This window comes from Triturus cristatus, chromosome 10 (genome assembly GCF_964204655.1).
Source record: "Triturus cristatus chromosome 10, aTriCri1.1, whole genome shotgun sequence".
NCBI classification, from domain to species: domain Eukaryota; kingdom Metazoa; phylum Chordata; class Amphibia; order Caudata; family Salamandridae; genus Triturus; species Triturus cristatus.
In genome coordinates this window covers 114,101,694-114,114,751 of record NC_140593.1, presented here as the reverse complement: position 1 = coordinate 114,114,751, position 13,058 = coordinate 114,101,694, and the positions used below count along the sequence as shown (strand labels likewise).

Genomic DNA, 13,058 nt, shown 5'->3' with positions numbered 1-13,058 from the left:
GGTGATGGAGTAGTCACTGCCGTAGCCAAACCTATGGTCCACCCACACTTAAATTGAGCGGACAGGCCATTATGTTGGTGGAAGGATACTCCATCCACCAGCCTCATTTAGTCAGGCGGAGCTTTAAAATGTCATCGGACAAGACTATTCCTTCTCTGCCACCTACATATACCTTTGACGGCCAGACGGAGTAAGAGCCATCAGACATTTAGCCATGTGTTCACCTGCTCTATTTAGAGTGGGGGAATACATGGCCAGTTTTCTCTGTTCATCATAGCCAGGTAAGACCTGTCAGTAACGGGCAGTGAAAACTACAAAATGACATCTTGAATTACAGCATACAAACCCCTAGGCTCCCAGAGCCCAGCATTATACACCTCTTGCCCCTTCTGTCTATTATTCAGTTACTCCACAGAAAAACCTACTCTTCTCTCGCTCCTTCGTCTGGCCCGTTCTAATACTCTCCCTAGCACCAACAGAGTCTCATTGTGATACCCCCATCTTGCACAGCATTCTGCTAATTTTTAATTAGGTTTAGGCTAAAATATGCTCACACGTACCTACACCCACATAGGTATTAGTAACCTTTCTGTCAAGTTTGTGGAATCCTATTTCTGGGTATTGGTTTAAAGTCTAACAGCAAATCTTTCTTCTATTTACACGAATGACAGACAAAAACAGACTTGCATTGGAGCTCTTTAAAGAGAGGGAACAGTACCTTACACTGCCAGAACAAAACCATACTAGCAACGGCCATTTGATAATATTAATTATTTAATATTAATTAATTGTGGTTCTCTGTTAGCCTCTCTCCCATCACTGAAGTTTCTCACCTGATAGAAACCCTGGTGACAACATTGGAGAATGGGAGTCTAGGTAGCTCTAGAGGTAAGGGGAGAAGGAGAAAACCTAACCGTACCATGTTCAATGACGTGATTGCATTAGTCAAGTCAAGTCAAGGATATTGGTTAAGCGCACATATCACCCGGAGGTCTCATGGCGCTTGGGTACGAGCTGAAGGCCAGATAAAGGTACGTTATAGGTGCTCAACTAGCCAAGTTTTTAGTTCCTTGCGGAATCGATTGTGCTCTGTTACAGAAAGTAAGTGAGATAGAAGTTTATTCCAGAGAGTAGGTGCGAGAAAAGAGAAGGATCTCCCGCCATACCTGGCGGTACAAATTTACATGGGGTGAGAAGAGATTTGGTGCTTGACCTGAGCGTCCTAGTTGGCTGGTAGCAGCTGAGTTTTTTGTGTGAAATAGCTTGGCCCGCTTCCGTATATGTTCTTATGCACTAAACAGAGGATCTTGAAACGGAGTAGCTTCCTAATGGGGAGCCAATGAAGATCACCCAGATGATTTGGTTGTCTTGCCAGAGTTTCTTTGCCCTCTATATTAGGCCAGTGGAGACAAATACTGCAGCCAAACATTCAAGCACGCTCTGTCTCTGGGACAAGAGCATCTGGAGGTGGCTGAAATTCAAGGAAAGAATAACAGTATTTACATACTTCTCCCTGACCCAAATTGTCTTCCTTGTTAATGAACACTTTGCTTTTCTGGTCGGGTCCTGATTAGAAATCTTGCTAAAGGCCTACAGTCAGATCTAAATATAGACCTCCGCATATTGATATGTATTCTGGGGGTCCCCCAGAGCTGCAGCGGTCAGCTTTCTAACCCTCTGATGGAAGACTCTGCTCATTGTACCAATATTGAACTAGAAAAAACATTGGACCACAGCCCTGACACAGACCGGAGGAGCGATCGTGCACAAGCAGTGTTTCCAGGTTATTACTATCAGACCCCTCAAGATTCAGGGACACAGTGGCAATCCAAACAATCTTTCATTTGTGAACAACACACACAAAGATAACAGGGGCATGTAGATAGAAATGTTTATTTTAAAACCCCCAGTCTAATGCTAAAAATATGAATAGTAAACACACAGTATACAAAAATAAGAACAATTAGGCATGTTATGATTAGTGAAAATAAGTAGGACTTTCCTAGCAACTTAACAAGCTGTTTCTAGCATCGTGACACCTCAAATGCTATATCTAAGTGCTACGGTAAATTGTAGCTACAGCATTAAATAGGAAAAAGCCCTTTAAGTTTCTCAAAATGGATCATAGATGTGTCTGAACAGCTCGTTCAGCTGTTTCTTATCGGAGCTCATGAGGGAGAGCAAAATGTGTACGTTCGGTCGGGGACACCTTCAGCATGGCTCATGGAGTCAGAAACCAGCTCTCGGACTCAGAGAGACTAGATCGTGAATCCGACACAACCTCTCGCAATGCTGCTAGCGTGAAGGCCTCTCCTCATCAATGGTCAAATCCTGGGGTTGGAATAGCATGTGACCACTGATTCTATCTCATATTTTCAAACTAAAACAGAGCTCAGAGAAACTGTATCTCTTATCAGACTGATTTAACATGGCGAAGCATACGTCAGGTCTATCCTCATGTTTAGTTTTAATTGAGGTTCCATGTTGTTAATAATGAAAGTGGCAAAACGTCAGCGTAAACAGTAAGCAGCCAGGATGAACTCAGCATAATTTGTGGGCTGCTAGGAACGTCAGACTTTCCTTTACAGATAAGAGACCACAGGTAGACCATGAGGCAGAAATAGGCTAACTAAAATTAAACCATTATGGTGTTCACAACCAGGGCCAGACTGGCCATAGCGGGCACCGGGCATTTCCCCAGTGGGCCGCTAGGGTGGGGACCAGATTTGGCTCCCTGGGGGCTGTTTTTGTTACTGTTACCGGGGGCCGGCAATATCGGCCCCCTGTAACAAAATCGGCCAAACCGGCCGTAGCAAACCGCTCGGCCGCACCTTCTTCTCCTCCCTCCTGAGGGCCGACCGAGCAGCTTGCCAGGGCCGGTTTCGGTTCCCAGTCAGGCCCTGTTCACAACAATAAGAAGCCGGCACAATTTCCAGTCGGGAGAAGGTGAAGATTACTAATAAGCCGAAGACAAAGCAGAGGTATGCGAAAAACAGCGCACGCTTCCACTCGAGGAGGGCAAGAAGTTCTGACACTATGGCTGCATAGAATAACGAGTACAATATCACAGTCATAGCGCGGGGAAAAGGAACACTTGCATGTAGAGCACTTGTATTAAGGTGAAAATAAATAGGACACCTCCTGAATCTACACCAACGAAGCCCAGAGCAACGCAGTGAATAATGCATGCGTTTCACTCACCATATAATTGTTCTTATAAAAAAGCACTAAGAGCACACAATTACCATGAGCACTTTGCGCTAACACATACATTACAATATATGCTGTTTGTACAGCAGCATAAATAGGAGACATGATACAAACTACATCCTTTCTTTCTCTCCCCCCATAAAATCTATTTTGCTCCAGACATACAAGGAATCGGAGGACATAAAACCCCCCGAAAAAGAAAAGACATAGGAGGCTATAAACATCAGATGTCTCCAATATGCCAAGGCCTGGTAGGTTCTGAGTGACACCAATAGTAAAGTATAAAATATGCCGCATAAATTAAAAAATAGAAATCTCAGTCGTTCGACATGTGATTCTATTTATACAGGCTGAAAAATTGCACCACAGTGAAAAATGAGAATAAGGTACGTGTGGAACCAATTCTAATAAACCACCTTTAGTGACTATAGCAGAAAGCACAGTATTACAACCCAATTATTTTTTATTTTTAATACAGGTACTAGATGTCCTGATAAAATACAGTCCCACCCTGATGAAGGCCTTTATTTAAATAATAAGTTCTGGTCCAACACTTACGAAGGTCGAAACGCGTTGGCAACCACATATAAGGAGGTCAAGAGCCAATAAGGACAATAACATGCCAAGTGTTAGGCATCTTGAGCTGGAAAGCTCAAGCTCAAGTTAAAAAAAAGTGTATGGAGAGTCTCTGACCCCCGCAGGACCTAGAAAAAAACACGCACATTGAGGACATAATATATGTCCCAATAGTATACAAAAATAAGTAGGACTGCAAAAGTTAAAATTGAAAATAATTGTCCCTGTTGTTAAACGGATGCTTTTTTCGCATTTATATGTAAAGATATGTGTTTTGTTCACGTGAAAATATGTCTATTCTGTTGTTAATCTCTCTATTCATGTAAGCACTGTAAATATTGCAGATATTGTTTTTTGCTTAAAGAAAATATAGCGGGTATGTTCCAAAAGAATCAATGATTGGAACTCTGTATGCAAAAGGTATATAAAAAAAGATAAAACAAGAAAAAGAAAAGTTAACAGAGTTAATTAAAAGGACGTCTGTGGTAAAATGAAAATATAAATTTATGGTGTCTGAGGCATTTGTTTGTTTGAAATTTGTTCACAACAATATTGGCACTACAAATGTTTTTCCCCTTTTTTATGTGTATTTTTTTAAATTTAGAATTCAAAGCAACACAGCTCAAGCAGATGTGCCCGCTACATGAATCTCTAGCAGAGAAACATATAAAACAATGGTGCACAGGTGCAAAACACTCTTAAATTAGAATCAATACATTTATTAACTCAAAAAACTCAGGAACTCGTATCAGTGTGAACCTCAGCCATTCCCTATAGACGCCATAGAAGGAAAAGAACTGGGCAAAAAGGAAAACAGGTCATGCAGAGCAAACAGAAACTCAAATCAAGCCAAAAATTCTCCACTAATACCCAGTGGTGTAAATATGTTCCACCCAAACTGTGGTCGGTATCCAGCATGCAACTACTTCAAAAGTTAAAACTTAATGCCTGATCTAGACTTTGGTCGAGAGGGTACTCAGTTGCAACAGCGACAGAGTACCCTGTCTGCCAAGGTGAAGTTTCTCCCGCCTCCCTTAGAATCAGATACAACCTCAATATGTAGACAGTGGAAACTACTCTGTCTCCGCCACCTACATACAGATCAGATGGCCTGATGGTGTAAGGGTCATCTGAGGTTTGGCCATGTGTACACCCACCCTATTTAGAGTGAGCGAACACATGGCCAGTTTACACTGTCCGTAATTGTCAGGTAGAATTAGGCAGTGAAAACTTCAAAATGACCCCAATACCACAGGATAAATATGCCATGGCAGGGGTGTCATTTTTTTTTTTTTTTAATTTTCAAAAAGAAAATCCAGCGTTGGGATCTGCTCAACTATATTCGGGTTAGGGACCTGACAGGCAATGGCCAACTATATTCGGGTTAGGAACCGTATGGGCAACAACACTGGTTGTTCAATAATTACTTCTGATGAGTCCTGGAATATGTATTAAAATCTTACCTAATGAAGGTTCCTTCCAGACGATTTCGTGTCCTACGTCTTGGCGGTGGTCTGGATCTAAGTGCATAATGGCTATAGTCAGTACAGTACTTTGTAATGAATCAGTCAGCCAAGAGGATTCTGTGGTGAATTATATCCTGGAGAGAACCAAAGTACACGGTTTCAAAGAGCACTTTCATCTACGTTCACTGTCGTAAGTTGAACTGGGCACTTCTTTACATTGAAGTGAGGTTTTGGGCACACTGTGGCCTATTTACAAAGGAATTTTGCAGTATGCAAAGAAGTACTTCTGTAGTTCTCTTTTACATATTCGCACATGCCTTTTCGTAATTGGCCCCAAAACATCTCAAATGGAATAAAATGGGAATATTCAGGCAATATTCATATACAATTAGTGCAAATAGAAAGGATTCTGTGTTCTTTGCACTTTTACTTATGGGGAGTTGGACGTTTCAGGGCTTATTAAAAAAAACATGCAAGAGTATGTAAAGAGTACTCCTGTTGTACTACTTCTCATACTCATGAATGAATTTGTGAACCACCCCATGTATAGTTCACACATTAGCTGTTAAGACAGCGTAGATGAACGCGACGTTGGCTTTAAAATATTTTCTACACTCGGTACAATTTAATTTTGTCTTGGACCATTTGGCAAAACAAGCATTAACTCTGGTTTAGTTAGAATAATTCCACAAATTAACTGGCTTTGGCAGGTCTCCTCTTTGGAAATGATTGGCGTTGCCAATGGTTGTTAGCTATGCTGTACAACATGGCTTAAATAAGAAAAAAAAGTTTAGGATGTGTTTGGCAATGTTATTTTGTAGGCACACGCACCAAGTATTTGCATGCCTACACAGTAATGTAGTAGGGTTTTCTTTGTATTTACTTAATCAAGTTAGATTGGTCAAGAAAAAAGTAGTGGGAAAAAGAATTTCTTTATAAATGGTTGGGGGTGTATGGGAAGAATTAACACAGAGGGGCATGGGGAAGCAACAGAGTACACCAGATCTATCCACATGTTTAGCTTTAGTTTCGGTTCCACGTTGTTAATGATGAAAGTGACAAAACATGTCAGCTTAAACAGTAGGCAGCCATGATGAACTTTAGATTTTTCATGGGTTGTTATGAATGTCATACTTTCTATTACAGATAACATGCTGTGGGGAGGCCATGAAGTAAAGATGTACTAACTAAAATGGAGACCATCATGGTCTTCACAACAATATTGGCAATCAAAATGTACATGTTTTCCTTTTTTTAATGGGTAATTTTTTATTGAGAATTAAAAGTAACAGAGCTCAAGCAGAAGTGCCCATTACAAGAATCCCAAGCAAAAAAAACATAAAACAATGGTGCACAAGTGCAAGCCAGTCTTACGTTAGAATCAATACATTTATTAACACAAAAAACTCAGGAACCCGTAACAATGTGTCCCTCAGCCATTGCAAATAGATGCCAAAGTGGGAAAAGAACTGCACAAAGAGGAAAACTGGACACCCAGAGCAAATAGAAACTTAAACCAAGGTTAAACTTGTCCACTACTACCCATCAGTGCACCACTGTTCCAGCCAACCTGGGGTCGTTACCCAGCTCTGAACTACTTCAAAAGTGAAAAACGTAGAAGCTGATTTAGACTTTGGTGGACAGGGTACCCCGTTGGAAATACCCTCTTTGCCAACGCAAATTTCTGCCCGCCTCATTTAGCATCAAGCAGAACTTCAGCAAGTAGATGGCAGAGACTACACTGTCTCCATCACCTATATACACCTCTGGCGGCCCGACAGAGGAAGGGCTTTCGAAGGTTTGGCCATGTGTTTGCCCGCCCTATTTAGAGTGGGTGAACACATGGCCCGTTTTCACTGTCCGTCATTCCTCGGTAAAACCTGGTGATAGTGGGCAGTATAAAGTACAAATTGACCTTAACACCATGAGAAAATCCTCCAACAGTGAGGGGGTTATTTGTTTTTTATTTTCAAAAAGAAAATCTTGCATTGGAATTTCCTTTTTGAAAATAGAAAAGATATTGAAAGTTTGAGGTACTTCCCCATCATGTCGATGCATGGCAGTTCATATAAATACAAGAGCTGTCAGCTAGGCTGGTGGACTTCTCTAACTTTGGTGAGTGGAGTACCCTCGCAATGGCGGGAGTAAAATACTCCGCCGTGGCGACAATACGTACTTCGTCTGCCAAAGTATAAATCAGGCCCTTACTTCAAAGAAATCGTAGAATCAAAATAAAACTGTTACCTAAGGAAGGTTCCTTCCATCCAATCTCCTGTCCCACTGCTGGGAATTGGTCCGGACCTAAGTATACAATGGTTGCAATTAGTACACAGCTTGGAAACATAAATCAGTCAACAAACAAAATACTGATATGAATTACCATTAGATCCTGGAGTGATTCAATGCCCACGAAGAAGTCCTGCTACATTCACGGTCATAGGTTCATTCAACTCAACACAAGAAACATAAAGTAATGGTGCTCCCCTCCAGACCAGTGCTACGTTACCGGCAATACATTTCTTATAACAAAGACTTAGTAACTGGTACCAATGGGGACCTCAGACGTCAGAAATGGATGTCAATGAAGGAAATGGAGAGTTTTGGGGAAAGACAATAACTGAACAAAGTGTAAACTCCAATCAAGCCCCAAATCTGCCATAATTGCCATCAGGGGAAGCTGGTGAACTCTATTTGGGCTAGGCACCAGAGATGCAACCACATTGGATGTTCCAAAATTACTTCTAATGTGTCCTAGAATATGGATTTGGCTTAGCTAACAAAGGTGCCAGCCAGCCAATTTCTTGTCCTACTTTTGGTCGGTGGTCTGGATAGAAGTACACAATGGTTACTTACGGTCAGTACAATACTTCATAATACATTTGTAATTCACAGCAGAATCTTGTTGACTGACTATGAGATCCTGGTGAGAACCACAGTACACAGCTGTGAACAGCGCCTGCATCTACGTTCACTGTCATAGGCAAAATTGGGCACTTTTTTACATAGAAGTGAAGTTTTGGGCACACTGGGGCCAATTTGCAAAGGACCTTTAGAGTACATTCCTTTTCAGTACTGGCCCCAAAACATCTAAAATAGAATTAAAGGGGAATACTTAGGCAATATTCATATACGATTACTGCAAATAGAAGGGGCTCTGCGTTCTTTGCACTTTTATTTATAGGGAGTTGGACGTATCCGGGCTGATTTAAAGAAGAACATGCAAGAGTATGTAAAGAGTACTCCTGTGGTACTAATTCCCATACTCATTAATGCGTATGTGAGTCAAACCCAGTGTATACTTTAAACATTAGCTGTTAAAACAGCGTAGATGACAAGACCTTGGCTGTAAAATATTTTCTAAACTGGGTCAAATGGCATTTGTCTTGAACCCATTCTTTGTAAAAACGCGCATTAACTCTGATTAAGTTAAAATAATTCCACATACAAACAAGCATCGGAAAAATCAACAGACTTCCCCTTTGGTAAACAGTAGCTGTGCTAATGGTTTTTAGTTATGCTACACAGTATGGCTAAAAATGATTTAAAAAGCCTTTGATGTGGCTGGCCACGTTATTTTATAGGCACAGGTGCCACGCATGTGCACGCCTACAAAGTAACTGAGGTGTTTTTGTTTATTTTTTATTTGCTGTTTCAAGTTGGATCGCTAAATGAAAAGAAAAAAGTAGGGCAAAAGTGTATTTTTTAAGTAGTTGGGGGTATGGGATAAGTAACAGAGAGCGTGGGGAAGCAACATGGAGGGCAAATAGGTGGAAGAAACACGAAGGAAGCGTATTGGGGGAATCACCGTGGAAGGCCAGCGGCCGAGGCGGATGCAACATAGAGGGCAGGGTTAGGGGAAAACAACACACAAAGAGCAATGCAGCATGCGGGGGGAAGGGAAGCACATGGATGTGAAACAGCAACATGGACCTGCTGAGGTGAGGGGTGAACACTTGGGCAAGTGCATCACAGAGGGAGGTGTGGGAGAAATACAAGGGTGACAGCAAAATGAACCCATGAAGAGGGCAATAGAGTGACATGAGGAGGGACAGCTGGAAAACACATGCGCTCTCATGGAGTGCTCAAACAAAAATACAAATTAGTGTTTGAAAAGTAAGCAGTTGAAGGACAAAAGTAATGAGGCCATGCGCCAGACGAGGTAACAAATTAAGAAGAGAATGTAAAGGCTACACAAGGCAAGCAATAAAAAGCAAGCAAATGAAAGTGACAATATAATTAACCATGGTAAGCAATGAGCGGGCTCTAAGCCCACCGTAAGCTGACAATAGGGCTTTTCGCCAACAGAAAGTGTGTGCTGTCTGGTAGGCGAGACCTAAAAAGGTTTTGTTGAAAAAATCCCTCGGATTTTGAATGCTGTTGAAGGGCCAACATCAAAGATAGCGGTCTCGGTTACCTGGTCTTTGTTGAGATGTTCAAAATCTCACCACCCAGGTTTCATTATACTACGACCTCTCCTATAATGATTAAACTGGCGTTACTTCTTTGAGAACAACCGGTCAGCTGCACCCAAAAACATGCAATGTTTAATGATCAGGGAGAGAAGAACAACCATCCGCCCTCCAAATCATTATGTGGAAGCAGATGTTGACTTGCCTACAAGGCATCGTGACTCGTTTGTCACAACGTAAGTCCTAGTTAAATTTGAATTGATGTGCCCAGACTGTGAGCAAATCTTAACATATATGGGCAAACCCCATCACAAACTACAGCTTCTCCTCCTTCACAATTGTGAAGTTCCCATTGAAATAAATGTGCCCATCCTGCCAAAATTTCTTACCCCCTGGAAAGATTCAACATGCCTGGTGGGATAACCGAGCAGCTTCTGGTATACTGCAGCACTCCCTGTGGGACAACTCAGCAGCCTCTAGCACAATTCAGCAGTGCCCTTGATACAAATACCTATTGAAGCCAGGAAGCCTCTGGTCCAGGGCTTAATTGTAAGCTGCATGGACTATGGGAACGCCTTACTAGCCTCCCTAAATGAAGACCTCTTTTCTAAATTGCAAATTCTACAGAATACGGCGGTCAGACTGATCTTAAATTTACCTCCAAGATCTCCTTCAGTCCCAACTCTGAGATCTGTCCACTGGCTTCCAGTTAGGAAAATTGGTCATTTTGAAATCCTTCTTCTAACTCATAAAAGTATTTATGGCATCAGCCAGAAAGAACATTAAGATCTGGTTCAAAATCTCTTCTCACCCCATTGCGCGTCCGTACCGTACGCAATGGGGGCAGATCTTTTTCGTTCCTCGCCCCCCATTTCTGGAACAAGCTGCAGTTTCATCTTCTTCCTATTGCAGACAACCAGCGTTTCCACAAAGTGGCTGTTTGACCAGAAATAATGTAATTGGATATGACCTCCAGTCTATGGAATCTCTGCAAGCGCCATGAGACCTACCGGTGATATGTGCGCTATATTAGATTTTCTGACTTGACAAATGAGTAGTCCTCTGATGGCACACTGAACATCCACATGGAATTATTGGACAGTCAACATTTGCCGGTAACTTGAAAGCCCTTCCTGTACAACCCTGCCAGTGTTGGGAGTATTTCATACCCACCCATCTCTTTATATGGTAAGAGACTTTTCAGAAACCTTCCAAATCATTAGGTGGACTTGCCTGGGAGGCATCCTGGTACATTTGCAATGGGCTTAAGTGCTAATAAATTTACATTTATGTGCCTAGTCTTTGAGTCAATATTTACATATTTGGGCGAACCCTATCACAACCTTCAGCATCTCTTACTTCACAATTGTGAAGTTCCTATTGAATTAAGCTTGCATACCCTGCCATCATTTCAGACTCCCTGGAAAAATTCTGCATGCCTGTTGGGGTAACTGAGCAGCTTCTGGTATATTTCAGCCCCCATTTGGAATCACAGACCAAGCCACCCTGACATCTCCCCATGGAACAACTGGTCAGACTCAGGAACAATTCAACAGTTGCCCTTGATACACATGACACTTGTCAAACCAACCATTACCGTGGCGTAACTGGCCAATCGATGATGTCAACATTTGCCAGCTCTTGGAAAAGCCCTTCCCATACACCCCTGCCAATGTTGAGAGTGTTTTGTACCAACCCTGCAAAGAGATTTAGCTCTTCCCTGTGGCAGGAGTACATCTCTACAATTGCTATGGTGAAAATAGGACACAAAAAGATTGGGAATAACCACAAAAACATTCTTTTTGTAAATGCCCACAAACAGTTATATTTGGGATCAACTTTCATGGGTCCCTGGCCTGAAATACCCACTCTGTTTCTAATAGTACATGAACTCACACAAAAAACTTTTGATAAGTGTAAAATCATCTTGCACAAATATTTCTACACTCATAAAAAAGGTAATTTGGGCATGTGAAGTAAGGGTGCACACGCAAAGAACTTTGTAAATCTGCCACCATTGTCTTCTCACATGCAGTGGGTAAATCACTGTCGGCACACGTACCCTCGGCAGCAAAGTCACTGAAGCTGGGCTGGCTGTTGCAGTCTTCACCAGTACAGGCGCACAGGTACAGCATCCCGCCCTCCACCTTCTGTTCCTTCAGGACACATTTCCCTTCATCCACGTTGCCCAGTGAGTGACCATATAAATTCACTCTAGGGTCATGACACAAGGTTTCCAACGTCACGTTTCGACCGCTCTTTCGCCTGCAGAATAATAAGAATCAAAAAGCTTGCTGTGTCAGCCTCCTTAGGTGAAGGCTCCAACAACGACATCTACAAATAATCAATGATATACATGTTTTCTAAATGTGTCTTCCTGTATCACCCTGGAATCTCATGCGTTCTCTTCAGAACATGATTTTATAGCTGGTACTTTGATGTTGCTTCGTTACAAACCAGTGGCGGCCCGTGCAGGTAAGCACAGTGGGGCAGGGGCCGGGGAGCAGGGGCGAGGGAGGGTGAAAGTGACAAACGATGGGATAGGGCATGTAAAATAAATAAATAAAACCACTTACCTTCTGCTCGCCAACTTGGCGATGCGGCGAGCTCAAGGTAAGTGGTTTTATTATTTATTTATTTTACATTCCCTATCCCGTCGTTGTCACTTTCACCCCGCCACCCCCTCCCTGCCCCACCGCCCTCTCCCTGTCCCACCGCGCCTACTTGCACGGGCCCTACCATTACAAACGTTTATGATCTCCTAAATTCCCTGTTCCTTTGAGATTATTCCGCTATGTTACGCAATATATGTTACTTTTAAAGCACATACACATGCGAAATAAATGGCATATATGCTGCTGTACAATGTAAAAATTGTCAGCAGAAAGTTTCACATAAACAGAATAAAGGACCTCTAAATCACATACTAAAAGTAAGGAAGTAATCATGGATTGCACTGTACAATTAAAACTACACAATAAATCTATATAAAAAAACAAAAGGCATTATTAACTTCACAAATATAAAAGAACCATAGTTAACATAAAACACTGTGCGCTCAAAAGACTGGTTGTATTACTGGATATCGACACAAACAATATCCAGAGACTAGAATATCGAGGACAGATTATCGAAGGACAAAAATTTGAAAGCTAAGTGCCTATAGGGAAGTATAGATTTATGTTCCTACATCCGCAACTCTGTACCTAGAAGATGCATGTACCGTGCAGGTACATATATGTGAAGTTAGGTTTAGAAACTCTTGACTTATCTGTCGATATTTGTTTTTGATATTTTGTCCTCGATTTGCCGTCCAACGGATATTGTGAGTTCGATATTCAGGGGGCACCCCTGAAAGACCAGCTAGCAGCCTACCCGCAGTAGACTCAAGAAAAGA

The 13,058-nt window shown here is 42.0% G+C and overlaps 1 protein-coding gene across 2 annotated transcripts in view; it reads right to left on the bottom strand.

The window, feature by feature from the left end:
* Positions 1–13,058, bottom strand: part of TGFBR2 (transforming growth factor beta receptor 2) — a 171,968-nt gene that overhangs the window by 55,601 nt on the left and 103,309 nt on the right. For both annotated transcript variants that reach the window (XM_085630568.1, XM_085630567.1), the window contains exons 5-7: positions 11,724–11,926; positions 7,497–7,553; positions 5,250–5,306 (exon numbers count right to left, since the gene is read on the bottom strand). In XM_085630568.1, the coding sequence (XP_085486694.1) occupies positions 5,250–5,306; positions 7,497–7,553; positions 11,724–11,926 (317 nt within the window). The remainder of the gene's footprint in view (positions 1–5,249; positions 5,307–7,496; positions 7,554–11,723; positions 11,927–13,058) is intronic.